At 34.2% G+C, this 18,478-nt stretch overlaps 1 protein-coding gene across 10 annotated transcripts in view; it reads left to right on the forward strand.

Moving 5' to 3' along the window:
- PRDM5 (PR/SET domain 5) overlaps positions 1-18,478 on the forward strand; it is a 200,509-nt gene that overhangs the window by 118,313 nt on the left and 63,718 nt on the right. For 6 of the 10 annotated variants that reach the window (XM_072788558.1, XM_072788557.1, XM_072788562.1 and 3 more), the window contains 4 exons: positions 7,766-7,859; positions 11,816-11,976; positions 14,694-14,735; positions 15,322-15,415. In XM_072788558.1, the coding sequence (XP_072644659.1) occupies positions 7,766-7,859; positions 11,816-11,976; positions 14,694-14,735; positions 15,322-15,415 (391 nt within the window). The remainder of the gene's footprint in view (positions 1-7,765; positions 7,860-11,815; positions 11,977-14,693; positions 14,736-15,321; positions 15,416-18,478) is intronic. The other 4 variants (XM_072788560.1, XM_072788559.1, XM_072788565.1 and 1 more) reach the window with 1 other exon arrangement.

The raw sequence follows: 18,478 nt of genomic DNA on the forward strand, positions 1-18,478 counted from the left end.
ATAGAGGTTTCTTAAAAAATTAAAACTGAAAAAATACCATATGATCCAATAATTTCACTACTGAGTATTTACCCAAAGAGTACAAAAACATCAATTCAAAAAGACATATGTTCCCTGTGATTTACACTAGCCAATATTTGGAAGCAATCCAAGTGTCCATGGAAGTGTCAATTGATAGATAAATGAATAAAGGAGATGTGGTATATACACAATAGAATATTACTCAGCCATAAAAGAGAATGAGATCTTGCCATTTGTGACAAGTCCTGGAGGGCATTATTCTGAGTGAAATAAGTCAGACAGAGAAAGACAAATACCATATGATTTCACTTATATGTGGGATCTGAAAATAAAACAAATGAACAATTTGTATTATACCAGCAAATGCCACAAACCTGAATCAATGAAAACTAAAAGTGCACAAATGAGAACTGTATGTTATAATTAAAATATGCTGAAGTGCAGTATTTTCAGTAGAAAATAGGCTTTGAACCTAATATCCATCTTAGATGTTTTATATTTAAAATTAGAAACTAACTCTAAACTCTGATCTTTTGATTTAGTTTACATCTGTATTCGTTGAAAATTAGATTAGTCTTTATAAGGGTTTCATTGAGAATATGTCCTCTGGTGATCTTGACACTTAGATGATTGGACGGTGGCTTAAATATACATACACAGCACACACACACACACACACACACACACACATGCACACACACATTTTATTCTCTGTCCATCCAACTATCTATCCATCTTGTCTAGACAAATATTTGAATCTTGTTATTATCTTATTATATGTTAGTTTTTTATCTTATTATTATTATCATTATCCTATTTGTTAATTTCTAGGGATTTATATTTTAAGAAGACAATTTCTAATTCAATAACTAGTATTAATTTTTAGATAGTGTAATTTTATATAGGATTAGAATCTATAAAATCCAACAATTTATTATTGTCTATTTGTCTGTTTGTGTTTTAGGTATCTACACTTGTTTATTTTTGGATGGTGCATAAAATTCAATGCAGAATTATCAATTTATTTAGCCATCTGGCATACCAAACAAGTCATCCACTAGAGAAGCTGGTATAATAGCTGTGAATTATTCCATATGAGTTATAAAAATTAGGATGCCTACTTTTATTCAGGAAATTCTGCTTTACAATTCCTGTGATGTGTCTGAAAGCCATATTTTCATGAGGGAAGCTACAGGTGTCTGTTACCTCAACAGTTTGTGAAAGAACATGGTTGCTGTTTCCATATATTCAAAGAGCTTCGTTGTGGTAGACAGAATGTACTTGTTCTGTGTAACTCTAGGCTTGCTGTAATAAATGGTGGCCATTGTAGAGGCAGAACTTTTAAATTAATGGTCAAATCGGCTAGCCTGAAGTGTCATATGCTTGAAACAGTATTGATTAGAAGCATCCTTGGTTAGAAATATGAGATAGCATGTTTTAGCAGTGATATAGAAGGGAAGACTCCCTTAGTGGGAGTCTAAATTGCTGCCCTCCAAAGAAGAATTCTGCAAGTCTATGATTATTCCTTCTTTTAGCAAATTCTTTTGCCTTAATCAGGGTATAAACTTGAGGCTTCAGTAGTTGGCTCTGTCGAGTTAGGGCTTTGTACTAATGGAATTGTGGCTTTCAAGCAGTGGTTGTGCTTGGCTATGAAAGACTATACTTCTGTAACAGCATAACCTCAATTTTATAATCTTAATTTATCTGTGTGAAATGAGCTACCTTTTCCTGTGCTGAGCTGATTTCTTTGATAGCTTTCTAGTTTCCATTCATTTTTGTGAGGAGGAAGCCCTTTAAGGAAGCCAGTTATAAAGCTGACAGTAAAAATTTAATCCACAGACCTTGTAAACAGCCAGATGACACAAATTTTGTGCGGCCTTAGGTTTATTATGTGACCCAGTGGGATAGTAATATACTTATGATATGCAGACTTTGGATTTCAATAACAGGACTCTTAAAAAAAAAAAGAGTAGTTCTGACCTATGTATCTCAGGAATATTTTCTCCAAATTTTTATCTCTAGTTATTTCCTCTGAATTTTGAGAGTTTTTTTGCTTCGTGCATGACCCAAAGAAGAAATATCATTTCCAGTAATACTGTTACTACAAAGCAATATATATTGGTATAGGGTTATAATTTTTAATTGTGAATGGGTCTGATGAAAATTTTATTCTGTTCTCATGAAATTAGTGTTTGGCTTGTGTAGCTGTAAATGTGCTAATTTGCTGAATATTGTATAAAAATTATGTTGAAAACCTGAAGCATTCTTGAGACATTTTATTAGGTGTTATAAATAGTGCAACACATTTCTTACGTATTTTCTACATCTGCAACAGCAATCAGACTTGGTGCATAAGAAGATATATGGTACAATGCATAAAATGATATATGTATAGTTCATGGACGAGTTCATCTGTTATATCTGTGTCATCAGTGACTTGGCATTTAAGTAGGAGAATGTTGAAGTTGAAGGATAATACAATTAATAAATCAGTGAAGGAACGCCTGGGTGGCTCAGCGGTTGAGCGTCTACCTTCGGCTTAGGGCATGATCCCAGGTTCCTGGGATCGAGTTCCGCATCGGGCTCCCTGCAGGAAGCCTGCTTCCCCCCTGTGCCTGTGTCTTTCCCTCTCTCTGTATCTCTCATGAATAAATAAATAAATCTTAAAAATAAATCTTAAAAAAAAGTCAGTGAAAAGTTTGGCACCCTTTATAGATTAAAAATTGAAGCATAAGCACCTTGTAAGTAGCTTAATTTTATCCAATACTTGTACATTATGCTGAGACTTTGACAAGTCATGCCATCACAACTCAGTTGGTGGTATTGGAATTTTTTTGACAAAAATATTTATTCATCTGGCTATCCACTAACAGCTTACTACTTAAAATAGCTCTTGACTTCAGGCCATATCTGATCATTGTGGTGTTGATTTGATTAACATAGGTGTTAATGCTGCCCCACGTTATTTAATCATCAAGCTACTATATCATAACCACAGGTTGCATTGTCCTAGATTTGGAAAAAGAGCATGAATTGACCAGGGTGGAATATCATATTTTTGGAAGACTAATGCAATCCTTTGTTCCAATATGGATGCTCTAAAAACATAAGAGTTTTTTTCTTTTTGTAATAATATCATCTACTCTTTGTAGAAAATTAAAATATCAAAGAAAGGTATAAAGAAGAAAATGAAAGCTCTGTCAAATACCACTTTCCACTTTACTATGAAAAACCTCCCATGTTTTGTAGGACATCTTCCTACACCCTCTTCTATAAGTGTGTATATATGCAGCATATAGTATTCTATATATGTTTTGCATTGTGCTTTTGACACTCTAAATATGTAATAGGGGTTTTTCCATATCAAAATAAATATACAATAGCTACTCAGATTTAATTAACCAGGTTTATATCTGTTGATGGGCATTTAGGAGATTTTTAAAAAACATTTTATTTATTTATTCATGAGAGACACAGAGAGAGAGAGGCAGAGACACAGGCAGAGGGAGAAGCAGGCTCCATGCAGGGAGCCTGATGTGGGACTTGATCTCGGGACTCCAGGATCACACCCTGGGCCGAAGGCAGGCGCTAAACCACTGAGCCACCCAGGGATCCCAGGAGATTTTTCTTTTTTGAAAAGTTTTTGCTTATGTAAAAATTTGTCAGATATATGTCTGTAAAGGGAGTTGGCTAGCCAAAGAGTATATGCATTTGTCATTTTTGTCACTAGAGCCACACTGTCACTCAGAAGAAGTACCTTCCTGGTTACAAGATACGAGGTTGCTCGTTCTTACCCTTTTGTCAACAATGAATGATATCCCTTTTCCTCACCTTTGCCAATCTGATACACCACAGAGAGTATTTTTCTTTAATATTCATTCTCTCATTGTATTCACGGCTTTAAATACTAACGCTATATAATCTGACATCCCCAAATGTTATACACTATAATGCAGACTTGAAATATTCCACTGTCTACTAGACCTCTTTTAATAGTCATTTGAACCCACTCAAAACTGAACCCCTTACCTTCCATCAAACATTTCTTGCTTGCTCTTTACTTGTATTAGTTAGTGGCTGATCCATCCTACCATTACTCCCATCACAATCTTGAAGGCAGGCTTTTCTGTGTCTCGTGCTTCAAATTAAAGCCTCTCTACAAAACTTGTTAACTTTCATCATATATCCAGAAATATACTACTTCTCTCATGTTGGTGGCTACTGCTCTGATATCGGCCTTATTTATCTCTTGTTTGGTTTATTGCTATGGCTTCTCTGGTTTCTCTACTTTCCCTTGTCCCCCTCTGTCCTGTTCTCAGCACAGCTACCTTAGCATACTATTAAATGGCAAGTGAATCATACCACTCAACTGCTCACAACTCATTTGACATTTTTTCTCTTAGTCAAAGACAACATTCCTGCAATGGTCAACCAGGCCCTGCATTATATTCTTCTCCTTCCCATTCTTTTCCCTTTTGACCTTATCTCCTCACTTCCATGCCTCTTCCACTCTCTCCAACCACCCTAACCTCCATGGTGTTTCCTGTCCAGATCACTCAGAGGGAGATATGTCCTTACTCCCTCACTTCCATCAATTCTTCTCTCAAGTCATCTTCTGAACTAGAATTTCTTTGACTACTGTTTAAAATTGCTGCCCTGTTCTTTGAAACTTTGCTATCCCTTTACCTTGTCTATGTCTCTCCATACCATGCATTTCATATTTTATCATTTGTTAATGTCTTTCTCTCCTCAGAGCTCCATGATAGCAGGGACTTAGTCTTGTTTTTACTGCTATATCCTCAGTGTGTAAAATAGGACTGGCACGTGGCACATAGGGGCATGAAGTGCATAGCATGGACTGGGCACAAGATAAGTAATGAGTGAAATTTCAAGAGTGCTATTTGGAGGAAAGCACTTTTCTCTGGAGTGTTCATCTTTTCTTATTAATGTGCTGTGACTCTTTATATTAACGGTTTATGTTGCATATATTTTCTTTGTCACCAAACATCTTGCTTTGCAGTTTTAATTTTAATGCTTTCTCTCATCTAAATATGAGTTTCTGCCAGGAAACTGTTAGAAAGTCTTTCCCTGCCCTGCAAAGTATTTAAAAATTCTCTCATATTTTCTTCTAGTATATTTAGGGTTTTATGCTTCACATTTGAAAAAAAGCTGAGTTGAAATGGCATTTATCGAAAGAAAGAAATGATAATATATCCAGCTTAATTTTTTCTAAATGTCTATACAGTTGCCTCAAAACCATTTACTATACAGTGCATTGCTCTCCTACCAATTTGAAATGCCAAATTTCCCATACTAAATGTCCATATATTTTATGTAATGGAAGCAATTTTTTCTTTGTTCTATTTTACTCCCAGCTGTCATGTTCGTTTATGTGATTAAATGCATTTGAATAAGTGTAGTTTATCCCAGATTTTAAATATTTGTTCCCCGTATCCTTTCTCTATATTTTTTATAACTGAAAACAGCCATGATTCCTTTTTCACCAACATTATGTTAATAGGTAATACTTAGATCTTGAATATTATAATGTACATTAAACTAAGAAAATGTTTAAATCTGTATGCTCTAGAAAGTAATTAATAGATTTTATATACAAAATTGTTGACAGTATTTTCCTTTGGTTTGTCAGAATATGGGCTTTTTTTACCCTTTTGTTGTATTTTTGGAAAGTTTCTAGAGTAAGTAGTCATGTTATTAATAATATTTTTTGGAACTTGAAAAATGTGGTAAGTCATATGTAAAGGGAAACTGGTGAAATTGTAATAAAGAAGCCAGGAAATAAAAGAGACAGTTTTGAGACAGCTCATGGAAGAGTGGCATTTCAATATATGGACACATGTGACAGAGGTAATTCCATGCTGTGTCTAAAAAATGAAGACTCAAAAACCATATGAAAAGTCCAAGGTTGAGTAAGCCAATATGAGGTATGATTGAGTGTATTGATAGAAAATGAGTGTAGGTTATGAGTTTGTAAAGGTACATTAGGACCATGTTATCCAGCAGGATATCTTAAATCATGTAAAGTTTGCTGAATATACATGCCTAAGTCACTTCCCAGAATTTGGTTTACAGGGCCTCTAACAGTTAATTTGGTTAATATTGTTAAATAGGAACTCCTTGCCCCATTGCAGTATAGTACACACTACAAAAATTCCAGAAGGAAAGAAGTATACTTTTTGTAATGTGGGTTGAAAATTGAAGTCCAGAGTTCAGTTTTTCATAATATTATTAGCATTAACTAGGAGAACAATAAAGAATCTGGGTGTTTGGGACTCCTGGGTTGCTCAGCAGTTGAGCCTCTGCCTTCAGCTCAGGACATGATGGCAGAGTTCTGGGATTGAGTCCTGCATCGGGCTCCTGCATGGTGCCTACTACTCCCTCTGCCTATGTCTCTGCCTCTTTCTGTGTCTCTCATGAATAAGTAGTAAAAAATCTTTAAAAAGAATAAATAAATCTGAATGCTGTGAATAAAGAGCTTTATTTATTTATTTATTTTTATAGCAAATGTATCATAAAAACATGAATTTGATGATTTTTTTATTATAATTAGAGAATATAGTTCAATTTTGGTATTTTGGCATTTATGAGCATTGTTATCTTGCCATGCATTGTAGAATAGGATTTTATACACTGACTTGTGCCAGACAGGTTAATACTGATGTGTAATAAAAAACAAGTGAAGTGAATAAGCATAGTGTTTTGTTGTGTTTTTGTTTTGTTTTTGTTTCTAAGCCTTAGATCTAGCAGGTAGTTTTCTGATGTTTATTGCTTATCAGTGAGTTTTTGTTTGTTAAGTGTTTAAAGGTGCTTGCTGCATCAATGCTTTTTGATCCCTGGCAAGGTGCTGAAACTCTTTGAGCCTTACTTAGTTTTCTCGTCTGTAAAATGAGGACAGTAATAGTGTTTTGTTCATCAAGTTACTGGTGGAATTAAGTGAAACAATTCATGTAGTGTTGAGTGTAGCAGTGAGACAAAATAAATGTTTAATGAATGTTACCTGGTTTAATTATGAGTAAATGTTTTAGTTTAATTTAGGGGGAAAACTATATCTAGGACTAAAAATCATTGGAAATTATTCAATGGAGTTGAGGGGAAAAGATGGAAACTCTCCTTTTTACCAGTTTCCTTTCATTATGTTGAAAATGTTGTACTAGCAAGAAAGTTCAGTCTTCAGAGAAATTGTATATCATTTTATTCTGCAAAGTAAATCTTGAGAAGTCTGTGTGTATTCAGATTAGCATTTTGAGATTATAGAAACAATTTCCTTTATTTTTTTGAATATTTTCTTTATCTATTTGAAATAGAGTGAGAGCAAGAGAGCATGTGCGAGGGTGGAGGTGGGGGAAGGTAGAAGAGAGATAGAGAGAGGGGGAGAGAAGCAGGCTCCTCTCTGAGCAGGGAGCCCAATGTGGGGCTCAATCCCAGGACCCTGGGATCACACCCTGAAACAAAGGCAGACACTCAATTGACTTAGCTACCCAGGTTCCCTCCTTTATTATTTATCAAATTTATAATTAATGTGAGAATTTAAAAATACAGTGATTTTTCTCCTGTGAACATGGCATATTTGTGTTTACAGTTTTATGGTGAAAGAATGTCACCAGAAGAAAAAAGATATTGTCTACCTTCCCTTTCCTCTTCCACATCATGAATACAGGCTCCATTTGTTGTCATGACTAGAGGATTCCAGACTCTCCTGACTCACAGTTTCTTTCATCTGCAGACCCATTCTGAAGAGAGACCATTCCAATGTGAGGAATGTAAAGCTTTGTTCCGAACCCCATTTTCTTTGCAGAGACACCTGCTCATACATAACAGTAAGTCACAATACAAGCAGTTGAGGAGAAACTGAATGATCTCAAACTTCATTCTTATAACTTTTGAGAATCTAGACATTATAGAAGTGGACCCATATGTAGTTATGTGATCTGCTTTTGCATATAAAAGGGCTGGTAATTCTGCCTTTTGCCTTTTCTTCCTTTATTGTTACTTTATTTTCCTATATTAAGATAACTCATTTTATCAGACATTTTGTTTTATATTAGTTCTTTCCACTGTTTAAAGTTTGTATATAAAATCTTGTCTTATGTTCAGTAAGGTATCTTTGAAATTTGTTCTGAAATAGACATTTTTGTTCCCTTTTAAATAAAATGATTAAGGAAACATATCTGACCCTTTAAAATATGCAGATGTCTGGCATGATTTTATTAGTTCACAGACTTTTAAAGTTGAAAAGATCAGAGTGCACATCTAATTTAACCTATTAATTGAGGGGAATAGAGAAAATTGAGACTCAGATAAACACGGTGACATACACAGGGTTCTAGCTCTGGAGGTAACATCCAGGTTCCGATAGGTGCTTTTCCTAATACTATACACTGCCTTTGACTTCTTACTTCTTTTGGCAAGAGCATTTCTTTTATTTTGGGGTTGAGTTGTACACATACTCACCATGCAAATTTGTGAGGCAGTTACACTCGGAGCTATATTTAGAATACCACACCTTATACCCACATCATGGCAGGATACTTTCCATCACTTTATTTCAGAGAACATGCTATTGCTAAGCTGAGTTTTAAAATGGGTTCTGTGTTCGGATATTGAAGTAACCGGACATTTGCTACATTACTGTATCTAAAATTAAAGAAAAATGGCATAATGTTGGTAATATTTGTATTTACTGCTTTTGAGATGTTTAATCAGTAGAATATCTTCGGAAACAAGGTTACTACTGCTGATTAAATTTTTAATATTTCTGAGGAATGCAAAACAATTAATCAGTTGTGACAACTGTATAGATAAGATAGTATCTTGGAAGAAATTTTCTCTGGTACAGTAGAAGTTCTAAAATTCAAAATAACAAAAATATTAAAGTTTCAAAAAGTGCTGAGTGGTAATGATCATGACAAAATGCATCTTTTCCTACAAAGGAGATATTGTTAGGGTCTTGCCATCCTACATTTTACCTTAAAGCTCTGGAGAATTTTCAACACCACTTTCTATTTCCTTATTAAAGACAGATATGCATTTGAGAAATAAAATTTGTCATGTAACAGCAGGAACTTCCATCTCATTTTGCTATCATTTGATTAAGAAAAACAATCATTATGAGATGAATGGATTTTAGAATAGGGATTGGGACAATGAGCCTCATTCATACTATTAAGATTCCTGTGGCCAAATTGGGCCTAATGCTCCGGAAGTTTTTCTTTGGATAGATGAAATTTTATTTTCAATAACAGCAAGAAATTTTTATTATAAGGAATCTACTACTTTTGTTTTCTGCTAATTCTCGTAAACTTGAGACATAGGATGAAGCAGCAGTGTAGACTGTGCCTCTCCATTCTGTATATAATATAATGTTGATCAGCACATTAATCAAAGGCTTTCTGAAGCTGCACCAAGACAGTTGGCTGGAAAATCAGCTTTGTAATTGAGTAAGTGGGCTATTGAAGGTAAAGTTAAATATCAGATAAGGCTAGTGAGCTAAAAAGATGGGAAAAAACAGTAGTGGGCAGAATAAGACAAAATATTAGATGTTACCTTACACAATATAAAAATTATAACGTGTTTAGCTTCAAAACATGCAGGCTATTTTAGAAATTTATATCAGCACTCTGGCTCAAAATATGAAGAATAACTTGTCATAATTATTTTGGAAAATATTGCTATTTTCTAACACACTGAACACCAAAAAGCAGGTTACTAGCTAGCTTCTTGGTTTTAAGATAGGAAAAATCCTATCTTTAATCCTATGTTTATTTCTTTAAGGCAAAGAAATCTGATAACATCAGATAAAATCTCATCAAAGTTAAAAAATTCTGATAAGCTTAAAACAAAGAAATCTGGAATTAAAATTTGAAAGAAGGTAAGGACTCCCTTGGTATAGCTTAATGAGGTCTTTGTATAGGAATCAGTACTTTGATTCATGTGATAGTTTAATGGAAATGCTTTGGTAGGAGAAATCTTGAAGGATTGCTTTTTTGTTTTGTTTTTGTTTTCTAATTAATTTTAAAGATTTATTTATTTTGAAGGGGTGGGGGAGAGGGAGATGGAGTGGAAGGGAATCCTAAACAGAACCCCCACTGAGTGCAGAGGCCTAATCAGGGGCTTGATCCCAGGACCCTGAGATCATGACCTGAACCAAGACCAAGAGTCTGACATTTAACCGACCGTGCAGCCCAGGCACTCCTTGTTTTTGTTTTTTAATTTCTTTTCGGCCCTGAGTTGTTTTGGTATTATTTATAGTCATATATTGTTGACATTCTCTTTTACTCTCACTTATTATACATATTATACAAATAAAGTATTTAAATACATCTAAGAAGATATATAAAGTAGGTTATAGCAACTAGCAACTAGCAACAAAAGTGCACAAAGGCAACATATAAACATAGCACTCAGAATCTACACAGTTTGTGCATGGTTTGGATGTGACTTTGTTCCAAGCATCAGATTTCAACAGAGCTTTCAAATATTTTAAGTTAAAGATTCATAATTCTGTTTTTGAAGGGTAATTTGTCTTTTTCTTTTTTTTTCCTTTTTCCTTCTTTTGTCCTTCCTTCCTTAAATTTGGTATGAAGAAATAATAGGATCTTCATGTTTCTAAATCTATGCTAGTTATAATGGAGGGAAATTAGAAGAGTTTGGTTGAAAGTGAGGTAGTCTCTTATTTCATTGTAGAAAGTTATATTTGTCTTAGTGAATATAATATGTGAATCTATGCTAATATCATTGTTCTTTAAAAAAGGAAAATATATTCAAATACTAGTCTGTCTTACTTATATAATCATGTACTACATGCATTTTATAACTTCCTGAGAGATAAAACTGTCTTCTAATTGTACATATTTATCACTTAAAATGTATTTAAAATAGATGAGTGAAGGTTAGACTTTAAGAAGACCTGTAAGGGTAGCATTATATAAAAGTTTAAAAAAAAATGCCATACCAGACATCCCCTAAACATAGTTTGTGGAGTTGCTTTCTCTGCAGTCCTATGCTATAGAATGAGAACAAGGTGAAAACCCTCACAGTTACCCAGGGGCGTAGGGGGTAGAAAAGGATAGTTGCCCCAATCCAGCTGTGTCTCTGAGAGGCAGCCCCCCAACCTGTGTGAGAGCCTGGAAGTTAAACCCTTCCCCAGTGAATAAAAAATTAGCAGACCAAGGACCATGTTAAGGAGTCCCTAGTCCAACTTCCTGAGATAGTGCTGAGGAAGGAAGGGATGTTGTAGCCCTCTTGGCCTAAAGGGGGGCTCACCCATATCTGTGTGCCCTCAGGGGCTTCCCTCCCCATTTTGCTTCTTATGACCCTGTCTGCCTGTCCCTGTCCCTTAAAGGCCATAAGAGTTGTGGTGGGTGTGAGGAGAGTTTAGGATCCACCCCAAAGGCCATTTACTCTGCCTGACAGAAGCCTTTTGTCACCACAAGAATCTACTTACTTCAGACCTGACACCCTGCCTTAGAAATATATACTTTTAAAGAAAGTTCATTGTTTCCTTTAGGAAATTAGCTAATTGAGTCTCCACATTTTCCAGTTAAAGAGGCTGAGAACATAAGAAAGTTAAAACACTTCCCACTGGTCACAGAATGAATTAGCAAATATGGAATCAAAAGATGTGAAAAATTACCTTTTCTGGTTATGATAAATTGTTAGTAATAAAGCTAATGTTTTGGAGGAAAGCCACTATATCTGGTACCCATTAGAGGGAGTTAACATCACCCTGCTATTGCATCTGATCTTTCTCTTGTTTGACTTTTTCATTTCTAAGGTGAGAGGACTTTCAAGTGCCATCACTGTGATGCTACCTTTAAAAGAAAAGATACCTTAAATGTTCATGTCCAGGTGGTCCATGAAAGACACAAGAAATACAGATGTGAGCTGTGTAATAAGGCATTTGTTACACCTTCAGTGCTTAGAAGTCATAAGAAAGTAAGTAGAAGCCTTCTGTGAGTTTGAATGGATTATATCCCTCAGCAATATGGGCATGATACTGTGCATTATCCTGTGATAATCAATTTTATATTAATTAATCAACATATTTACTCAAAATGACAAATAAGGGATGCATGATTTATATGAGCTCTTCAGAAAGTGTTGTTCTTTATAGTTTTTCAGAAGAGCTATATAATTGGGATGAAAGTGAACCTAGATTTAGGTGTGGATTTTGCATAGCCCTGAGCTATGATGATAGATGGGTTGTATAAAGTAGTCAATGCGGAGGAGCTTGTCAATTTTTGTACACTTTTGGATTCATGTGGAGTTTTATTTTAAAAATGAGTAGTGCCTCAATTTTATTTTTCAGAGCTAATTCAGATATTCATTGACAAGTTATTAGACTGACCTCTTTTCTAGTATTGGAATGGTTCTTCATCTTGGAACTCTAGGACTCAGGGAAGTTCCTAGTATAGAAGAGGGACTTGATAAGTATCTGCTTCACTCAAATAAAATGATGTTCTTCCTTATGTTGTTTGGGAGATAATCTTTTTGCATTATGCTCATTACTTTAGGCAAATCAGGAGGTTATCTTTATTTGCATTGTAAGTACATTTTAAGTGTGTTTTCAAAAATAGCAAAATTCATAGTGTAACAAACACCATTAAAGGTTTTAATGTGGGCTTTAGAAATGACTGTGAAGTGTAATAGATTCTGCCACTTAGTGTATACTGCTGAGTGATTATGAAGAAGTGACTCCTGCTACAATGTGACTTTTATTTTGGTACCTACCTGTAGTAATAGCTGGGCCAAAGGACTGATTTGAGGAACTTTTTTTTTTTTTTAATTCGATTTGAGGAACTTTCTATTCTCATGTCTTTAATGATAATTGTCTTCTTTTTTCAAATTTCATGGGAAGATAGTCTTTCAGATCTCTTTGCTTGAACTACTTTTCTGCATGAATTTAATAAATTTGTGTCACATTTTAATTGTGGGAAAAAATAATACATTTTCAAAGGAGATTGATAGTCATTTATCCACAATCACAGATTGTCATAGAGGACATTTTGGAGAGCATTGATCATTTTTGTTCATACATTTATCCAGCATTATGGTTGTAGTAATCTGTTTTCATGCTTTATCTATATTTAAGATATTTTACTATTGTACCTTAAATGTCTTTTAAAACCATTGAACCAAATTCCCATACCTAATAATAAGCTGCATTTTTGAATTAAACTAAAGAGCATCTTAATTCTTTTCATTAATGTCGACTTAATGTTGTTTAGTTTGGAACTTATATTCCTGACCAGGAACTTAGGTCATGTAAGTCAGCAATGAAATACTTATGTAACAGCAAAAGAAATTCTGTGGGTTGTATAAAGATACTGTAAATAAATAGGTAGTTGCTTGTTTGGAATATCCAATGTTGTAATAATAGATATATGCAATTTCTAAACAATCTTATACTAATCAAGAAAAAACTGTTGTATTTTGCTGCTTTTGTCAGGGAATGAGAAGAGTATAGGTCTGCTATATGTTAAAATGTTATACCATTTCCTTTAAAATGAGCCATAATGGGGAACAGGGGAGTAACGGCTCTTACTGTAAAGAATGTATAACTGTTTTAAATAAGAACTTGTAGTGAAAATGGAAAGTTAAGTGCTTGCCAAATGCAGAATCAAGGAGATGTCTGTTGTAGCCAGTGTCATTGGCTAGTGTGGCAATTGGTTAGACTATATTTCTTAAACTTGAATATAATGTGAATCATTTTCAATGGAAAAATATTTAAAAGGACACTGATGTTGACTAAGGCATTTGGTTTATAATTCTTTTAAGAATGACAAATATAATAGTGTATATTCAAATACAAATTATAATTCAAATATGAAAAATTTCAAATTCAGTACCAGTAAGGCTGTGAAACTAATTATATCAAAGTTAGCAATTAATTTAATATGGAGAATATTTTGCCAAATTGCTTGCTTTCTGAGATTGTCAGGTGATGAGGTAACTGCCCTACCCCTTTTGCTCTATGCCAGCCTGTGTGTTCCTTCTGGGAACACATTACTGAAAAAAAAAAGAAGCCTTTCCTCTTTTTTATACATTAGCCCATGGCAGTGCCAGTAATTTGCCCAAAAACTATGCAAACACAGGCCCTGGTAACTGTTTTGTGGTGGTAACCCATATGATCCACTGTGTACTTTTATTGACGTGTAGGTCATCATTGAAAAAAATATTAAAAATAGGGGATCCCTGGGTGGCTCAGTGGTTTAACACCTGCCTTTGGCCCAGGGTGTGATCCTGGAGACCTGAGATCGAGTCCAATATCGGGCTCCCTGCGTGGAGCCTGCTTCTCCCTCTGCCTGTGTCTCTGCCTCTCTCTTTCTCTCTGTGTGTGTGTCTCTCATGAATAAATAAAATAAAATAAAATAATATTAAAAATAGTCTCATGGAGAATGTGCAGATATCTGAAGTAATTTCTTTTTTCTCCCTTCTTTTTACCTTCTCCTAAGTTTGAAAAACAATGGGACTTGAAAAGTAGCTCTGACCCCTCATTTATTGGAATGACCTATTTTGACGGTGGTAGAATAATTGGTCTCCTCATGAGATTGTGAGATAAGTTTTAAAAGCTCCATCTGCCTCCTCTTTTGGGAAAGGTCACTCTTTTCTTTGAACTAACATTCTGTCAAAATTCACTTTTGATGATACAGATTCACCTATCCTTGTGTGGTTGCTTTATGCTGACATTAGAGGTATGTTGAGGGCAAAGATGTTCTTTCAAATTGACTACTCAATTAACACCGGCTAATTTTAAAAATCAAATCAAATATATATTTCTTTTTGCTTTGCAGTAAAATCAATCCAGTCAGGCAGGCATAATGCAAATAACAGATTACTTTATTGAGATTAATTCTGTTCTCAAGAGTTAAATACACACAAAGAATGTGGAAAATGCTTCTAAGGAAGTGTTTCTTGGCAGCAGTCAAGGGCAGCTGTAACCCCATTTTGATTATGTGGTTTTGCCAGCATATACTGGTTTTGTGTAACTTAATCATTTTTACTTGGGGGCTCCATAAAGGCTTAAAAAGTAAACTGCAGAATTATTTTCAAATTAGCACTAATTCATGATTCTAAGGTTTGGGGCTTTTTTTTTTTTTTTTTTTTTTTTAACCAGTGGGAATATTCATGATAAATTGTTTAAAATCTCATTGTGATATTAAATCATTTTAATGAAACATAATCCTGGAAAAAAAGGATTTACCATTGTCAGAGGCACTTAATCATCTTTACCTAAATCTTTATATTTATCCTGAACCCTTTTTATTCCTTTCCATTTAGACACATACAGGAGAAAAGGAGAAAATCTGCCCTTACTGTGGCCAGAAATTTGCCAGCAGTGGTACACTGAGAGTTCATATCCGTAGCCACACAGGTATGTAGATTGTAGTTGGTGATGAAAACAACTTAAATAAATCAAATTATTTTAAGATAAGGAATATTGTAATGTTACAAAATATCTCACAGATTAAGAATTAATCTTGGCTCTTTTCCTTAAAATTTTATAGAATCCAGTTTCTTACTTTAGAAACCTTTATTTAAAATTTATTTAAAGTTTAATTTCCCAAGACAAGTTAGCTATCTGAAATGGAAATAATTTGCTAATGTTTAATTGTGATATAATTGTGATTTACTGTATATTCTATTCTAATGAAGAAATAGGGAATAGCAGTTTCACTTTTTATAGAAGGCTAAGTACCTCCTCTTAAAATTCTTTCCTATAACTGGCATCAAATGTGTCTTTTTTAAACTTAAAAAGTCCTTGGAATATTGCTTGAATACTGTAGAACTTTATTGGATGCGAGTGTGATGCCACCATAATGTCCAGTATGCCATGGATTGCTTCCTAAAAGATTCCCTTCCTTTCCTACGACTTTTTGTTCAATTTCTCCCATGAAAGAGGGTTGTGCCCTAATGAAGAATGAAGACAACTAAATATTCATTTTTAAAAATTTAACTGACATAGTTGACATAATACTAGTTTCAGGTATACAAATAGTGATTTGATAATTATTTATATTATAAAAAGTTCACCATGAAAAGTATAGGATAAGTCTAGTTACCATTTGTCACTATATAGTTATTACAATATTATTGACTATATTCCCTATGCTGTACTTTTCATCCCATGACTTATTTTGTGACTGAGGTTTGTACCCCTGAGTCTTCTTCTCTTATTTCACCCATCTCCTCACCGCCTTCTTCTCTGGTGATCACTAGTTAGTTCTCTATATTAATGAGTCTGTTTCTCTTTTTGTTGTTGTTGGTATTTGTTCATTTGTTTTTTAGATTCCACATATAAGTGAAACCATATATTTGTCTTTCTCTGACTTACTTTACTTAGCATAATACCCTCTAGGTCTATCCAAACTGTTGTGAATGGCAAGGAATTATTCTTTTTTCTGGCTAATAATATTCCATTGTGTATATATGCCACATTTTCTTTACCCATTTATCTATCAACAGATACTTTCATTGCATTGCCTCTGTATTTTGTCTCATGTAAATAAATAATGCTGCAATAAACATAGAGGTGCATACTTTGTTTTGAATTACTGTTTTTTCTTCTTTGGGTAATACCCAGAAGTACAATTACTGGATCATAGTTATAATCATTTATCACAAGTACTTCCATTTTTAGTTTTTTGAGGAACCTCTATACTATTTTCCAGTGAGGCTGCATTCCCACTAAGAATGTACAAGGGCTCCCCTTTTTCCACATTCTCACTACTACTTGTCATTTCTAGTCTTTCTGTTACTAGCCGTTCTGATTGATGTGAAATGTTATCTCATTGTGGTTTTGATTCGCATTTCCCTGATGAATAGTAATGTTGAGCATCTTTTCATGTGTCTGTTGGCCATCTGTATGTCTTCTTCGAAATAAGATCTGTTCAGGTTTTCTGCACATTTTTTTCATTGGATTACTTGTTGCTTTGGTCTTGAGTTGTACGAGTTCTTTACATATTTTGGATGTTAATCCCTTACTGGGTATATCATTTGCAAATATCTTTAAACAATTAAATATTCTTGAAAGAATCTTGTCTGGATTTTATCTATTGTGCAGAAAAATACTTGAAGAGACTTGAAAAAAAGTGTTTATATTGATAGCCAGATTATTTTACCTGGATCTTCATGATTTTCAGTAGCTGGACATTATATGGTAAAAGGTAACTGGATTACATTGCTAAAGCTTCCTGTTTTTAAAAGTCATAGTATTTGACTTTATGATTATATCCCTAGTACTTCACAGAGTAGACATCTAGCCTGGTAACTATTTTGTGATGATGAAATTGTAGTTTAAATAGGTCAAAGAATAAAAGTACAATTATTATGCATAGATGGAGGAAAGGACAGCAGTGGAACTTAATTTCTTATTCTGGAAATTTTTTAGCTAAAGCTAAAAGACATAACATCAAAGTAGTATTTGTTAACTTAAGTAGCCTCTTAAAAACTTTTAAATAAAACCTATAACCAAGAATATATCAAACGTTATACATGATGGCTGTAGAATAATGGGTGCCCTAAAGAAAGAAAAAGGAGGTCTTGCTTAGAAGTAGCCAGGGAAAGTGCAGTTTGGGGAACAAAAACAGAATCAGAGAACAACAAAAATAAAAGCGAGAAGCAAAAGGAAAAAAGTGGTAGAGAGCCATGTGGAGGGCAGGTGAACTTAAAATCATGCCAGAAGCTTAGCACTGTGACCTGATTACACTGAAGAAACCAGTAATAGATATAACTTCTTATGTTATTGTTTTCTCCTCTTCTTCTGTTTTCCATTTCTTATAGGACATCATACTGAGAATTTTATGTTCAGTATCTCCCTTTCCTTTCTTTCAAAATCCTAAATCCTTGAATGTGCTGAAACTTTAATAATTTATAAATATAATCTTGAATGACCATTGATAAGGAGGTAATTACTATCATGTTGTCTGACATACTTTTCTTAGTGTATTACTCTTGGAAAAATGCATTTTTGATGGGAAAAAAACATTTGGGTGGCTATGTTCCTGATTAACCTGACCTTTCTTAATAAATGCTGAAAGGACAACTTGGTTGGAAAGATTATTTTCAGTGGTGTTTTAAATTCTGAACTATGTGTGTCTCACTAATTTCTTTCTTAAAATTAAACCATAAAGATCTCCAAGATAAACTTTCAAAAATTTAATTTACATTGTCACATCAAAAGTTGTCCTTGACGTTTTAAATTATTACTATCTTCCCTATTAGACATAAACCCAACTTGTGCTTAATTTTTAAGTCCAAAAAGAGATCACAGCCAGTAAATTTTGTTTGAAAAAGGAATATTATGGGATGCCGGTGTGGCTCAGCAGTTGAGTGTCTGCCTTTGGCTCAGGGCATGATCCCGGTCCAGGGATCAAATCCCACTTCAGGCTTCCTGTGAGGAGTCTGCTTCTCCCTCTGTCTACGTCTCTGCTTCTCT

This window comes from Canis lupus, chromosome 20 (genome assembly GCF_048164855.1).
Source record: "Canis lupus baileyi chromosome 20, mCanLup2.hap1, whole genome shotgun sequence".
NCBI classification, from domain to species: domain Eukaryota; kingdom Metazoa; phylum Chordata; class Mammalia; order Carnivora; family Canidae; genus Canis; species Canis lupus.